This window comes from Melanotaenia boesemani, chromosome 8 (assembly GCF_017639745.1).
Source record: "Melanotaenia boesemani isolate fMelBoe1 chromosome 8, fMelBoe1.pri, whole genome shotgun sequence".
NCBI lineage: Eukaryota > Metazoa > Chordata > Actinopteri > Atheriniformes > Melanotaeniidae > Melanotaenia > Melanotaenia boesemani.
Genome location: NC_055689.1, coordinates 3753598 through 3770353, shown reverse-complemented (window position 1 = coordinate 3770353; position 16756 = coordinate 3753598). Strand labels below are relative to the sequence as shown.

At 42.8% G+C, this 16756-nt stretch overlaps 2 protein-coding genes across 2 annotated transcripts; one reads left to right on the top strand and one right to left on the bottom strand.

Moving 5' to 3' along the window:
* The first annotated feature begins 694 nt into the window (after window positions 1-694).
* LOC121643809 (ras-related protein Rab-3A-like) lies at window positions 695-11332 on the top strand. The gene is made up of 5 exons (XM_041991362.1): window positions 695-773; window positions 3707-3931; window positions 5449-5567; window positions 7540-7664; window positions 8774-11332. Exons 1-5 carry the CDS (start codon window positions 771-773, stop codon window positions 8962-8964), a joined length of 663 nt encoding a protein of 220 aa, XP_041847296.1. The 5' UTR covers window positions 695-770; the 3' UTR covers window positions 8965-11332.
* Window positions 11333-14077: 2745 nt separating this feature from the next.
* On the bottom strand, window positions 14078-15956 carry LOC121643802 (transcription factor jun-D-like). Its single transcript, XM_041991352.1, has one exon. The coding sequence runs from the start codon at window positions 15610-15612 to the stop codon at window positions 14701-14703; it is 912 nt and encodes a 303-aa protein (XP_041847286.1). The 5' UTR covers window positions 15613-15956; the 3' UTR covers window positions 14078-14700.
* Between the last annotated feature and the right edge of the window lie 800 nt (window positions 15957-16756).

The window sequence follows — 16756 nt, the reverse complement described above, 5'->3', positions numbered from 1 at the left end:
AATACATGGATATATTCACAATTATAAAAAAAAAAAAACTAAATAAACAGTTAAAAATGTAAGGGAAAGAATTACAAAAAGAAAAAGACAAATAAAATAAACTAAATACAGAGTAAAGTAATATCAATAAACTAAACAAATAAAAAGTAGATGACATGAAAATAAATATCTAAACATATTAAATAAACAGAAAATAAATTAAATAATATATATATATATATATTATTTTTTTTACAAAGACCAGGAGCAGTTTATTACAAGGGCACATGTGACGGTTTAATGCAATCATGCAATCCTGTTATAGGACATTTATAGTCTTTTACCTGTAATATTAATGTTGTATTATCTCTCAAACATAAAGAACTCATTCTCCTCTTCTTTATGTTATTCTTTTTTCAAGTTATGGAAATATTCTTAAAGACATGCAGTTAAAACCTCTTTATTGCTGTGGTGCCATTTCTGTTTGTTTTGTCTCAAACCTGTCCACAGTTATATCACAAAGATGTGTAGGATCTGAGGCAGTGATCAAATAAGATTAGTTTCGGATTTAAAAAAAAAAGGGATTATTTGTTGTTTCACTGTTTTTTCGCATCCAGAAGACTGAGAAAGGACTAGACGGAGGCGGGACTTAAAGGGTGAGTGGTCGGACCCAAGCTATTCTCTGATTGGTCGACTGTCCTGCCAATCACTCTTATGCTCTGATTCTGCAGGTGCAAAGCTGGTCTCCGAACTAGCCGCTGCTGTGAAGGCGAGGGAAAAACACACATTTCATGGTAAACCATTGCGCATATTCGTCGTCGCGGGGCCGTGTTAATTATCACACTAGCAACAGATAGCATGGCTATTATTTGTCGCTATGTGGTCTTGAATTTAGATAGAAAATGTAGCTGTTAATAAGCAAGAGTAACCTTCATTTGACATAGCTGGGATGTTTAGCTAGCTCCTGCTGTCACATTTAAATACTGGTAACTGTATCTCTATTAGCGTTAAAGGCGGCGTAACCTGCCCGCGTGGATTTTTCAAATGTTATCATTTGATCCATATAGCATTTGTTTAATTATCCTTATTCTAATTTAACTATGTTAGTAATGTGTAATGAAACACGTTGTATAATATATGTATATATGTATATTTAGCTAACTTGGACCATAGTGGCAGTTTTAGGCAGCCACATAATTCATCATCAAGCCTCGTTATGGGTTAGCGGTGTGGTTCAGGCTGTTTAAACTGACAGTATGTGGCGCTCAGAAACAGAAGAAATACGGGTCTGGTATGTTATGAGGCAAATGCTGACCAGCCACATGGGCAGCCTGACGCTCCTCCGAGGCTCCCTGCCTTCCCTGGATGGGGCAGGATAGTGAGTTTAGCCGATGCTTAGCCGGTTAAGCCCCTCTACTTCCGCCCTCTTATCTATTGTGGGGTGATGGTGCGCCATTCTTATCCGGCCAGTATGAAGCGGAAATACTCCAGGTTGGGAATTAGCGGCTGGTTGTAGCGACACTTGCATCAATATTTTCTAGGTAAAATTAAGTCAGTGGGGCTGTGATCTCGTGCAGCAGATTGAAGCTAGTTAACATTGACCTGTATTCTGTCTGCAAACGTTTTGAAATAAAGTCTTTTAGACATAACGACATAATTGTTGCTTAATCTTATTTCCATGGCTCAGTCATATTCAGGTCAGGGATGTTTTACTCAAAAACTACAATCCCAATTCCCAAACAATTGGGACTCTGTAAAATGTTAACAAACACAGAATGTAATGATTTATATGATTTATCTCATGAGGCCCCATTTTTTTATTCCCAGTAGCAGATCAGCAACATGTCAGATGATGAAACGGAGACGTTTCACCATGTGATGAAAATATGAGCTGATAGTGACTCTGATGGAAAAAGTTGGAATAGGAGCAACAAAAGGCTGGAAAAGTACCTGGTACAAACCCGAAACACCTGGAGGAGCATTTGACAACTAATCAGGTTACCTGGCAACAGGTCAGTAACATGACTGGGTATAAAAGGAGCATTTCAGAGAGGCAGAGTCTCTCACATGGAAAGATGGACAGAGCTTCACCAGTCTGAGACAAACTGGATCTAAAACTGGAACAATTTCAGAAAAATGTTCCTCAGACTTTGACGATCCACCATCTACAGTGTAGAATATCATCAGAGAATCAGGAGGAATCTCTGTGTCCATGGGACAAGGCTGGATGCTGGTGATCTGCATTAAAAGCAGACGTGATTCTCTACTGGAAACCACTGCATGGACTCAGGAAGACTTCCAGAAACCACTGTCTGTGAACACAGTTCACCCTGAAACTCACAAATGCAGGTTAAAGCTCCATCATGCAGAGAAGAAGCCAGATGTGAACAGGATCCAGAACAAGCTTCTTCCATCTTCTCTGGACCAAAGCTCATTTAAAATGTTTGAGGCAAAGTGAAAACCTGGATGAAGATGTGAACTAGTTTGTGGAAAGCATGGACGGCGTGTCCTGCAGACTAAAGAGGAGAGGGAGCATCCAGCTTGTTATCAGTGGACAGGTGAAAAGCTGCATCTCTGATGGGATGGGGCTGCATTAGTGCCTATGGCGTGGGCAGCTTCCACATCTGTGAAGCTCCATCAATGCTGAAAAGTACATGGAGGTTTTAGAGCAACATCTGCTCCATCCAGACAACGTCTCTTTCAGAGAAGGCCTTGCAGATTTCAGAAAGACGATGCTGAACCACATCCTGCATCCATCACAGCAGCATGGCTTCACAGGAGAAGAGTCCGGCTGCTGAACTGGCCTGCCTGCAGTCCAGACCTTTCACCAATACACAACATCTGGAGCATCATGGAAGCAGGAATCCAGAAACCAAGGTCCAGGACTGTAGAGCAGCTAGAATCCTGCATCAGACCAGAATGGAACAACATTCCTCTCCTAAAACTCCAGCACCTGGTCTCCTCACTTCCCAGACGTTTCCAGACATGTTAGAAGAAGAGATGCTACACCATGCTGAACACCACCCTGGAACTACTTTTTACACCGTGCTGAACATCACCCTGGAACTACTTTTTACACCGTGCTGAACATCACCCTGGAACTACTTTTTACACCGTGCTGAACATCACTCTGGAACTACTTTTTACACCATGCCGAACATCACCCTGGAACTACTTTTTACACCGTGCTGAACATCACCCTGGAACTACTTTTTACACCATGCTGAACAACAGCCTGGAACTACTTTTTACACCATGCTGAACATCACCCTGGAACTACTTTTTACACCGTGCCGAACATCACCCTGGAACTACTTTTTACACCATGCTGAACATCACCCTGGAACTACTTTTTACACCGTGCTGAACATCACCCTGGAACTACTTTTTACACCGTGCTGAACATCACCCTGGAACTACTTTTTACACCGTGCTGAACATCACCCTGGAACTACTTTTTCCAGACATGTTGCTGCCATCAGATTCACTATCAGCTCATATTTTCCATCACATGGTGAAATGTCTCACTTTCATCATCTGACATGTTGTTTATCTTCTACTGAGAGTAAAATATAAATGATGAGATTCTGGTTTTATTTACATTTTACACAGAGTCTTGGCTCTTTTAGAACTGAGGTTGTGCCTACCTGATACAACACCGCCTTGTTGGGAGAGCTGGGAGGGTTCTATCTTGTCCCTTCACTGTGTGATCTCTATTCATTCACAGATGGCGTCTGCAAATGCCACATATGGACAGAAGGAGTCCTCAGACCAGAACTTTGATTACATGTTTAAAATCCTCATCATCGGCAACAGCAGTGTGGGAAAAACTTCATTCCTCTTCCGCTACGCAGACGATTCATTCACGCCAGCCTTTGTCAGCACGGTGGGCATCGACTTCAAGGTGAAGACCATTTACAGGAATGACAAGAGGATAAAGCTGCAAATATGGGTGAGGACTCACAGGTGTGAGGTTATAGGTACACAGACTGAGCATGGTTAAGGAGGGAAAAGTAGAAATGTGGAAAAAGATCAATGAATCACCACACAGGTTGTTTTCCTGTAGCTGACACTTTGAACTCCTCCAGAATTATAAAACAATAACACATAGCTGAGCATTGTTGCTGACCGTGTCCATTTTTATGCTTTTATACTTTTTAGATGAGGAGTCTATTTTTATAGCAATATATGTATTATATTACATAATCATAATAAATGAGGCATTATTAACACTTTAATACACAGCACAGGAATTTTGGTAAATCTAAGAGACTGACAGCTAGATCTACACACCCTCCTCTTCATCATCTCCATCTGTTCCACTTCCTGTTTACACCAATATCCAACCAGCCAGTCACACGGCAGCATGTAGTCATGTAGACATGATGAAGACGACCTGCTGAAGTTCAAGCTGAGCATCAGAATAAGGAAGAAAGAGGATTTAAGAGACTTTGAACGTGGCATGGTTGTTGGTCTGAGTATTTACTGGGATTTCCACCCACAACCATCTCCAGGGTTTCCAGAGAATGGCTCCACATTAAGATGCTAGGCTCAGAATCTGCTGGAAACATCATGAAAACATGGATCCATCCTGCCTTGGATCAACGCTTCAGGCTGCTGCTGGTGTAATGGTGGGGGGAGATTTTCTTGGCCCACTTTGGTCCCTTAGTACCAACGTGGCCTGGTTTAACCAGCACAGCCTACCTGAGTATTGTTGCTGACCATGTCCATCCCTTTATGACCACAGTGGAGCATCTTCTGATACTACTTCCAGCAGGATAACGCACCATGTCACAAAGCTCAGATCATCTCCACCTGCTTTCTAGAACATGAAGATGAGTTCACTGGACTCCAACGGCCTCCAAAGCCACCAGATCTCAGTCCAGTAGAGCAGCTTTGGGATGTGGTGGAACGGGAGATTCTCATCATGGATGCAGCCGACAAACCTGCAGCAACTGTGTGATGCTGTCATGTTAATATGGAGAAAACCTCTGAGGAAGGTTTCCACCACCTGCTTCATCTATCACACAAGGATTAAAAAGGTCTGACCCGGTACTAGAAGGTGGTCCTGATGGAGAGTTTAGATGGATAAGACTTGTGTTCTATACTACGTGCTGATTTTACTTTATGAAAAGACGTCTTTGTCCATGTGGATCACATCGGTGTATGGTGCGCGGCGTCTGGGAATGACCAGCTGTCATAATCGCTGCATTTGCGGTGTATTACCAAAACCCTAAAAGTGTGCACAGCACCATAAACTCCAACCTGGGACTCGTTGCTTGTTACATGAGACTCCAGAAGAATGCGTAATACTTGTGGGAGTTCAGCTGAAAGTATTCATCAGGCTAATGCACAGCCACAAATGCTTTACAGGTGGTGGATATGCTGGGTCTGTTTTCATTTTAATGTCACATCCGTCCTACTCTGATGGTGCTCTATATATTGTTTTTCTTGTCTTTGTATGTGCAGGACACTGCAGGACAGGAGCGCTACAGGACAATCACCACAGCCTACTACAGGGGAGCCATGGGCTTCATCCTAATGTATGACATTACCAATGAGGAGTCCTTCAACGCAGTGCAAGACTGGTAAGAGACGATCCAGTGTGTCTTTGTGTAGGCGGATGGAAGTTGTTCCCCTTTTTTAAGCCATCTTCCCTGCTGGTTATAAGACCATTTAATGTATCATAAACTTCTGAAATGTAGTGAAAGTGGCAGCTTGATGATCTGAAGCATTTCTATAGAAGGAAGGTTTCCCAGAGAAGAAAAGCTGCACAAGGTTTCTTCACTGTGGTGCAAGGCGTTTCAGATTGGTTGAGTCTTCAGTGTTTTATTTCTGCATGCAACCAAATATTTTTTTTCTTGGTCCAACTAGAAGACTTAACTTGAGTGTCTGTCTGTGTATTCTATGTTCATCCCCCCTTTACCTGAACTGAAAGGCAGAGAAGAGGTGGCTTTTCTGCTCTGATTGGCTTTGATCCGCAGTTTAAGTGTGTTGTGTGTTGGTTTGAAATCACATCCAGCACCACGAAAAAAGACACAGGTGCGTCAGATATTATGTAATGATGAAGATAAATCAGCCTATAGAGAGATGTTTCATCGGATGCTCCGGCTCTTGCTCTGAAGCCGTCGTGACTCTGAGGTAACTCTGCAGGCATCAGTGGGACACGATGATTTCTGCGATGCTGGAAACGTGGATGGAATAGCAGGATTTGTGATCTGTCATCCACACCAGTTTGCACGTTTTTAACAGTGACTGAACAGCATAAAGAAAATCTAGATGAGAGTTGAATTAATTTTGACCTCTGCAGCCCACCGTCTGAGGTCAGGTGTAGATCAGGTCACCTCCAGAAGTTCAGCCGTGGCTCAGAGGCCAGAAACAGTGAAGATGCCTAAAGAATTAAGAAATTCAACACTTTCTAGAAAAAATGAAAAAGCTGCATGTGTTTCTGATGATGCATCACGCTGAGAACATACTGGCTGATAAACCAGGAGGAACATGGCCAGGAAGCCACGGTCAAGCTGGTAGGAGAAAAAGGAGAAAGAAACAGAAAAAGAGCGAAGAGAAGACAAAGGTGACAAAGATACACCAGATAGAAAGAAACAGCATCAGCTGTTCAATCTAAACAGGAAAAGCAGACAACCAGCTGCTACACCTGGAAGGAAACAGAAAACCACCTGTAACATCTGCAAGAAAAACAAAGCTGAAAATCATCAGGAGCACCTAGAAAAAGACAGACAAGCTCACGAATCACAACAACAGAAACATCAGTAACACGAAGAAAAACAAGCATGACTGCAGCAGTTGGAGATTAAACCCACAACACGGCACAGTGACTCAGCAGGTTAGTAAATGTGGGGCCAAAAATAAGGAATAAATACTGATCAGTGATCATACAAATGCAACTGGGTCCCTGCAAAGATCAGAGGTAGACCAGACTCAAGACAGAGGACTCTCTGATCTAACAAAAACGAAGAAGAACAACCACTGGAACAACTGGGAAAAACAAGAGAACAACCAGAGAACACAACACCCAGTATGACAGAGAACAGACATGATGAAGCAATGATGGTGGTCTTAGGACTATTATTAACAGAAAAATCCAGAACTGAAAGACAGACTGGAGACGGCGTGAACATGGACTTTATACCCTTCCTTGCTCCCCGGGCAGCTCACTCTCTGATTGGCTACGTTCTGTTTCACGTCACCATCCACAGAATCACGACTCTGGAGTCCTCACCTTTCCTCACACGTGAAGAGTTTTGGTGGTAAATACTGAACATGTTCAATACTTCCGACTGTCGGCCGTGGCCCGTTTGGGAGCCGATTGTCGGGACGAATTCACTCTAACACACCTCAGACCACAGGATGATGTTATAAGACTCAAGATAATCGGGCGTTTGCCATCCTTGGTCGGGAAGGAGCAAAATCAGGACAAAAACAGCCCCATAATCTTGATGTGTGTACCAGGCCTTAAACTGTGGAAAAGCCAAAGAAGACTGCACTCATCTGAAAACGTGACATCTGCTGTGAGATGAACTTGCTGTTATATGTTGACAGGTCGACCCAGATCAAGACATACTCGTGGGACAATGCTCAGGTCCTTTTGGTGGGGAACAAGTGTGATATGGAGGATGAACGAGTGGTGGCTTCAGAGAGAGGCCGGCAGCTGTCGGAGCAGCTGGGTAAGTACAAAGCAGACATCATGTCTGTCCGGATAAATAACATTTTTACTAAATTAACCACCATTAGGAAATGAGGTTCTGCATTCTACCCATATCCAGATTTACTAGAGAGCAGTGGGCTGTCATGTTGCAGTACCTGGGGACCAGTTGGGAGGGTCAAGGGCCTTCCTCAGGGGCCCACAATGCTTCCCCTCTGTTGACACACTGGGGACTTAATCCTCCAGACCAAAGCCCGCCTCTGCAACTACTAACATGTTGCTTGGAGTTTTATTAAGCTCAGTTGCTCTTCTAAGCAAAAATAAAAGGTTGAATGACATTTACTGGAGGCGAGTGCTCTGTCATCATAAAGGGCTTCATTTCACAGGACTCCACTTGGTTTAAAACCCATCTCAACAGGTCCTGATGAAGAGGATTGAGTCGTCCTCTTCATCGGGTACCGTTGATCCAAGGCAGGACGGATCCATGTTTTCATGATGTTTCCGGCAGATTCTGAGCCTAGCATCTGAATGTGGAGCTGAAATGGAGACTCATCAGACCAGCAACGTTTCTCCATCTTCTATTGTCCAGTGTTGGTGAGTGTGTGTGAGTTGTAGCCTCAGTTTCCTGTTCTTAGCTGGAAGGAGGCACCCGGTGTGTCTTCTGCTGCATCCTGGTCCAGACAACTGCTGCTCTGGATGTTTTCTCTTCTTCAGACCATCTCTGGAAACCCTGGAGATGGTTGTGGGTGGAAATCCCAGTAAACACTCAGACCAACAACCACACCACGTTCAAAGTCTCTGAAATCCTCTTTCTTCCTCATTCTGATTCTCAGCTTGAACTTCAGCAGGTCGTCTTCATCATGTCTACATGACCACATGCTGCCGTGTGATTGGCTTGTTAGATATTAGTGTAAACAGGAAGTGGAACAGGTGGAGCTGATGATGAGGAGTGTGGGTGTTTATTTGTGTTTTTTGGTTTCCAATCATCTGATGTAAAATGAGAAGTTGGCGAGGTGTGAGCTGATGGTAAGCTCAGTCTGTCCTGACATGATGAGCTAAGCGGCTAAGCTTTGGGTTAAAGCGGTAAGTGTAACCTCGGCTTGTGTGTGTTTCCATCACCCCTCTCCGCAGGTTTCGAGTACTTTGAGGCGAGTGCTAAAGACAACATTAATGTGAAGCAAACCTTTGAGCGGCTGGTGGACATCATCTGTGAGAGGATGACAGAGACTCTGGACAACAACGACCCAACCGTTACTGGAGCCAAGCAGGGCCCACAGCTCACCGAGCAGCCCCAGAGATCCCATCAGGACTGTGCTTGCTGAACACGACTGACCACAGTTTCACACTTCTTTTTTTCCTTTCCTTTCCCCTTCACATGAACACCAAGCTTTACTACACACAAACACTGCCGTACATTTTCCACCCCTCTGTCCTCGAGTGGCAGACCTCCCCTAAAGATGGTGGTTTCAGTAACAAACGCAGTGTAAACTGGATTCAACCAGTCTGGGTTAGAGTCGGTCCAGTCTGAGAGCAAATGGTTCCTCATTAATGTGTCTGCACCTGGAAGATGTTTGTTGCTGCGTTAGTTTGTTTACGAGTCGGTCTGGTCTGTCTGAGCGAGCCACTTTTTATACACGGTTAGGATCCAGGTTTGATCTTCAAACAGGGTTGCTTGGAGTTTTCTGGATGTTTTTTTAAAGTCATCGTATAAACATGGAGGCCATGTCAGAGTTTTTAAAAGTTTTATTAAATGTGTGCCAGCTGCATTAGGAGTGACAGGCTCTGGACCACTAGATTGTTAAACTTATTATGAAACGAGTGTTTAGTGGATTATTTCTCTCCATAGAGTCTCCTTACAGCCGGGGGGAACTGGGGATGATGGAACGTCTGTAGCAGGAACAACATCTAAACATGTGCTGGGTCAGTGCAGCAGAGTTGTGTGTACTAGACCTTTATCTACTAGAACTTTAAAAATAAATGATTTTCTCCCATCAGAAGCCTTTAGGTCTGATTGCAGGAGGGATGACAGAGTTTCTGTTTTACGTGGTGGGCCAAGATGGCGCCTTGCAGCGGGCATGAGGGAAACTCCAGTCACGGATCGGGTTGATCAGTGCTGCGTGTCAGATTGGACTACTTCATTGTCCAGTTCGTTGCCAGGAATGGACAGTTGTCTTTGACTCCGGCATAAAGATGCTGTACAAGACGAAAGCGTGGAGCCAGATGAAAAGATCATTAACAATTAATAAAAACAGTGAAGCAACACTGAGTTCAGCAGAGCCGAGAAGCAGAAAAATGATCATAAAATCAGTTTTTATATACAGGTAGATGTAAAGAGTTATAAGTCAGAGGTATTTCTTACTTTATTGATTACCAGTAACAGATTTACTCCTGAGACCCACTAATAATATGAAAGAAGACTTTCAATAAAAAATAATAAAATAAAAATGACATAGAAAGTTCTCAGAGTCGACCCACATGTTCAGCCACGTTGCTCCTTCCACAGAAAACAAGCCAACACCGCCTACGTGGCTGTTACAGCCAGGTAGAGCTAACACACCTGTCTGTGTGATTTAAGGGGAGAAATGATCCACCAAACACTCGTTTTCTTACTTTTTGTGCTAAACTTAGTTTAAATCATTATTTATTAAAGCATACTTTTCACAACAGTGTATAAATGTCTAAAGGTCATTTTTAAATTGCTTATATTTACCATATAACTATGAAATGATGAGAATGACGTAGGATCAGCACCTGTGCTGTAGCAAGAGCTGCATGCTGCTGACGTTTTCAGCCCATTCTGCTTGTACGAGCAGTTGTCTGAATTTAAAACCTCCGTCCCACATTTTCTGGACTTGGATCAAGCAAACCGGGTCGAGGATGCAGGTCAGAGGCCCTTCATGTTGAATTAACTTTCATTGGATGCATACGATGTGCAACATACAGTCAGAAGAAAGGCACATGATGGAGTGTGAGCACAGACTTCCCATCATCTACTTCCTGCTAGTCTTCTCCGTCTTGTAAATGATGCTTCTGTCTTTATTTTTGGTGGAATGTTGATGTTTTTAAGCATGTTAGCTGTCTCTCGCTTCGATGATAAGGTACCTGTCTGCTCCTGTGTTTAGTACCAACCTTCTTTAAGTCATGCAGTCACTGCTGAGGCATGCACAAACATATACTTTAGCTAAATGACTGATTTTATGTTATTTATTCTTATTTTTATTTAACTAATTTTAAGTAGATGCACTGCAGATGTTCAGTGGTCTTCCACCGTCTCGGCTGTTAGACTCTGCAGTGCGTAGGACGTGTCCAGGAGGCGAGCATGTAACTTAAAACGTGGGGAGTTCTTCCCACATTCAGCTGATAAAGTGTGTGAATGTGTAGTTTGTATAAAGAGTCAGTTTCAGGATAAATTTAGTGCTTGTTAGACGTCTTCTATGACTGGGACTGAACCCTTTATTAAAAAGTGGATTTCATGTCAATGGTTCACATTTGACTTGTTTACTGTTTGTTTTTCTTTCTTTTTTTTTTGTTTATTTATTGTGTTTTGCTACTACTGTAAACTTGCTGAAGACAGGAAACAGATGGACCCCCCCCCCCCCAGCCCGGTAGATAGTAGTTGGGTGAATTGTGCTGTAAAACTGTAAAATCAGGTTTATTAAAGTGAGGAATCAATAAACATCTGTAAAAGCAGGTGTTTACCAAAGTCTGTTATTTTATACCAGATGTTGATATCTGACGGGGAGCGGGAGACCCCTGATGTCTGATGTGATGTTTGACCTTTAAAACACCACTAAATCGCCATCACCAGCGTCTCAGGAGCGGTAGCATGTAGCTCTGTGGGATAAACTGTGATGGATATTTAACTCTTTAGCTTATCTACGGAAGTTTTCCAGCATTTCTATCCCGTCCAGGAGGTTTACAATCCAGCCACTAAATGTAGTTTTATTCAGAGACTCTATCTGGTAAATCCACAATGATCCATGATAACATCATTATTTATCACATTTCATCATAAAAACATCACCATCACTACTATGTTGCTAAGAGACCAAAGTTCTGTTAGTAATAAGTTCTGCTTTCTTCTTCTGGTCGGCCTTTACATCATTTTACCTCACAATCTGACAGCTGGTTTATACTGGGATTAAAAGCTGTTACAGACTGGTTTATACTGGGATTAAAAGCTGTTACAGACTGGTTTATACTGGGACTAAAAGCAGCTACAGACTGGTTTATACTGGGATTAAAAGCTGTTACAGACTGGTTTATACTGGGACTAAAAGCTGTTACAGACTGGTTTATACTGGGACTAAAAGCTGTTACAGACTGGTTTATACTGGGACTAAAAGCAGCTACAGACTGGTTTATACTGGGACTAAAAGCAGCTACAGACTGGTTTATACTGGGATTAAAAGCTGTTACACACTGGTTTATACTGGGACTAAAAGCTGTTACAGACTGGTTTATACTGGGATTAAAAGCTGCTACAGACTGGTTTATACTGGGACTAAAAGCTGTTACAGACTGGTTTATACTGGGACTAAAAGCAGCTACAGACTGGTTTATACTGGGATTAAAAGCTGTTACACACTGGTTTATACTGGGATTAAAAGCAGCTACACACTGGTTTATACTGGGACTAAAAGCAGCTACACACTGGTTTATACTGGGATTAAAAGCTGTTACAGACTGGTTTATACTGGGATTAAAAGCTGCTACACACTGGTTTATACTGGGATTAAAAGCTGCTACACACTGGTTTATACTGGGATTAAAAGCTGCTACACACTGGTTTATACTGGGATTAAAAGCTGCTACACACTGGTTTATACTGGGATTAAATACTGCTACACACTGGTTTATACTGGGATTAAAAGCTGCTACAGACTGGTTTATACTGGGATTAAAAGCTGCTACAGACTGGTTTATACTGGGATTAAAAGCTGCTACACACTGGTTTATACTGGGATTAAAAGCTGCTACAGACTGGTTTATACTGGGATTAAATGCTGCTACACACTGGTTTATACTGGGATTAAAAGCTGCTACAGACTGGTTTATACTGGGATTAAAAGCTGCTACAGACTGGTTTATACTGGGATTAAAAGCTGCTACACACTGGTTTATACTGGGATTAAAAGCTGCTACAGACTGGTTTATACTGGGATTAAAAGCTGTTACAGACTGGTTTATACTGGGATTAAAAGCTGCTACACACTGGTTTATACTGGGATTAAAAGCTGCTACAGACTGGTTTATACTGGGATTAAAAGCTGCTACAGACTGGTTTATACTGGGATTAAAAGCTGCTACACACTGGTTTATACTGGGATTAAAAACTTACAGACTGGTTTATACTGGGATTAAAAACTGTTACAGACTGGTTTATACTGGGATTAAAAGCTTCAACAGACTGGTTTATACTGGGATTAAAAGCTGCTACAGACTGGTTTATACTGGGATTAAAAGCTGTTACAGACTGGTTTATACTGGGATTAAAAGCTGCTACACACTGGTTTATACTGGGATTAAAAGCTGCTACAGAGTGGTTTATACTGGGATTAAAAGCTGCTACAGACTGGTTTATACTGGGATTAAAAGCTGCTACACACTGGTTTATACTGGGATTAAAAACTTACAGACTGGTTTATACTGGGATTAAAAACTGTTACAGACTGGTTTATACTGGGATTAAAAGCTGCTACACACTGGTTTATACTGGGATTAAAAGCTACTACAGACTGGTTTATACTGGGATTAAAAGCTGCTACACACTGGTTTATACTGGGATTAAAAACTTACAGACTGGTTTATACTGGGATTAAAAACTGTTACAGACTGGTTTATACTGGGATTAAAAGCTGCTACACACTGGTTTATACTGGGATTAAAAGCTGTTACAGACTGGTTTATACTGGGATTAAAAGCTGCTACAGACTGGTTTATACTGGGATTAAAAGCTGCTATAGACTGGTTTATACTGGGATTAAAAGCTACTACAGACTGGTTTATACTGGGATTAAAAGCTGCTATAGACTGGTTTATACTGGGATTAAAAGCTGCTACAGACTGGTTTATACTGGGATTAAAAGCTGCTATAGACTGGTTTATACTGGGATTAAAAGCTGCTACAGACTGGTTTATACTGGGATTAAAAGCTGCTATAGACTGGTTTATACTGGGATTAAAAGCTGCTACAGACTGGTTTTACATAAAAAAATAAATAAATAAAAACGGCAGAATTAGGAGAAAAGTAGCTTGAAGATGTTTGTTGTTTCAGGGTAATTGTGATTGTGCCCAGTATTATGATATTAAGAACCCTCAGAGTTGTTTGACCATCTATGGTTTGGACCAGCTTCTCTACTCTTATTACAACTATGTGAGCAGATGAGCGTGAAAGCATCAAGTGGTCAAATAACGTCTCCTTAAAACACAACATACGATTAAATAATGTAGTGAATTTAATAAATGTCAGCTTGTTTTTCCACCAAACATGGATACAAGATTTCTCAGTGAATATAAATTCATACATTCAGGGAAGTTTTAGGTGGCTGGAGAACTGAGCAGCAGCCACCGAGATGAAGATGGAAAACAAAGAACACGGAAAACAAGACTTGCACTGAAAAAGGAATAAGACTGTACGTTTCAGTAAATAAAATATATTTCATTACTAAATGCTTGTAAACAAGTAAGGCATTACATTTTTTGCGGATGACAGCACTTAGTGACACCCTGGTGTTGGTTGCACCCTTGTTCAGATTGTCCAGCTGACATGCGCAGAATAAATGCCATCTTTCTTTTTTTCTTTTCACCCACTTCAGATGGCAGTTTGCTACAAAATAAGTTCATCATAGTCTGTTTTCTGCAAATAAATCAAACACTGCCGTCCATATCTGCTTCATTTTCCAATTGGAGTTCAGTTCTGCAGCGCAAAAGACTGCGTCTTCTCTGAAGCATGTGCAATATGCAATAATGTGGGTTAAAATCCCGGAGATAAATATTGGTAAGGCAGGATCTTGTAGAGCCTTTAAAACCAGTCTGAAGAGCACCCTGCCTGGGATTTAGTATGCCTGGACCTGGTTTGGCAGAAGCTGGCATCCGCTGCTCACATGGCTCATTACCTTCTGCTTCAGCTGGGCTACTTGCTCCCGGAGGTTGCTGGCTGTGGATGCCAGCTCCGTATTCTGAGTTTTCAGGGTCTTGACCTTGTCCTCCAGCCGAGAAATCCTCTCCAGTTTTCTCTTGCGGCATTTGGAGGCAGCGATCCTGTTCCGGAGCTTCTTCCTTTCCGCCTTGATGCGCTCTTGGTTGTCCATGTCAATGGGAGACAACGGAGGACTGTCGCCGAAGCTCTGCATGTCCGGGACCGTTTGAGGCTCGTCTTTCACCGCACCGACCGCCTGGAGTCGTGACAGCGCAGCCGCGGCGGCCGCCTGCTGCTGCGCTCCGGTTAGATGAGACGGAGGGGGCGGGAAGGGGATCGTGTCCGTGGCGTAGTTGATGGTGGTGGATCCCAGCGGACTCGCATAGCCGTTTAAAGTCGTGTACACGGGGAGATCTGACGTCTGAAGCCCGGTGGATCCGGGCAGATCCAGTCTGTCCGCGGAGACGCACCCAGCCTCGCTCAGCTGGTTCTGCTTGTGAAGGTCTTCCAACGCCTTGACGAAACCTTCCGCGAATTCCTGCTCGTCGCTGGCTGACTTCGGGTAGAGGAACTGGGAGGTCGGGTTTGTAGTAGTGACCAGCCCGTTGGACTGGATAATCAGACGCTCCAGGTCGGGAGTCGTTAGTTTAAGGAGTCCTAAGTCTGGTGAGTTCAGAAGTCCGTCTGCGTCCCGAAGCGGGTTTGATTTCATTTCGGAGTTCTGGTCCAGGTTCAGACTGATTTCCTTCTTCATCATCGTGCTCTGAGAAATGATGCTGGAGACCCTCTGAGTGTTCACCACGGAGGCCGGATAGAGGCTTGTTTCCATTCTACACCCTCATCTGAGGGAGTGTCGAACCTTACGCGTCCAGTCTCATCCAAAGAGCAGGAAATCAGCTGATGTCGGGTCTGTTGCCTCACCCCCCCTCTAACTTAGACTGTTATTAGTCGCTGTGTCAGTCGACCACTCGAACCTGAGGGTCTGATGAGTCTCGCCTGCGCGCGTACAATGGCACGACTGCTATGCGCAGCGCCAGACCCCGCTCGCTTTCTAGCCCTAAAATTCCATTATGTCACTCCAGAGCTCGGAGATTGGTCCAAAATGACGTTGGTTTCCGGTTTTATTTGAATAAGGGGCCGAGCCGGCCTTGTTGCCATGGAGACCAGAGGTAAACTGCAAACAGTGCAATGCATTGTGGTTTGATGTCATAGCATAAAAAAACACAGGGTCGCCAAAAGAGCTGGGCGGGGAAGGTGTAAGGGGCGAAGGCCGAGGGAAGAAAGAACAAGCTCCAGAAAATGTTCCTTCAGCCCAAGTTAATGTAAGAATAGAATAAAATAGAATACAGATGATAGATGCTTTAAAGTGTGAGATTCAGTAACCAAAAAAGACAGGAAGAATGTGAAAGTGAAAACTGAAATGAAACCATGACAGCAGAACGAGGACAGATCAAAGCTTTAAGTCCATCCATTGCTGCTGAAGCATAAACACTCCTTTTTTGTTTCGTTTTTTTTTTTTTACTGGTTTTAATGGTTTTAGTGGTAGGTTAGTGTCCAAAGCTTCTTCATATGTTCCATAGGTGCACTTATTTAGCAGGTTTAAGACACAAATCGTCTCATTCTCCTCTAGATGGAGCTCCTTCCCTGACGTTTGTAGTGCTGGTGGTTAAAGTATTCTAATTTTCATTCATAAATTTCATCAAATGCTCATCAAAAAGGAAAAATCCCCATGGAATTCCTTTTCTAACTATCATCCAGCAAATCTGAAAACCAACATTTGTTTCTGGTTTTAGAGAAACTTGGTTTCAATCACCTCAAGATATTTTTAGACACCATTACTGAAACGTTCCAGTCTGGTTTTAAATCATATAACAGCACTGAAACAGCTCATAACAGAGTTTTAAAGGCTTTTGTTTTTTACTTCTGACTCAGGCAATTCAACTGTTTTGGTGCCTTTAGACCTGTCGGCAGAC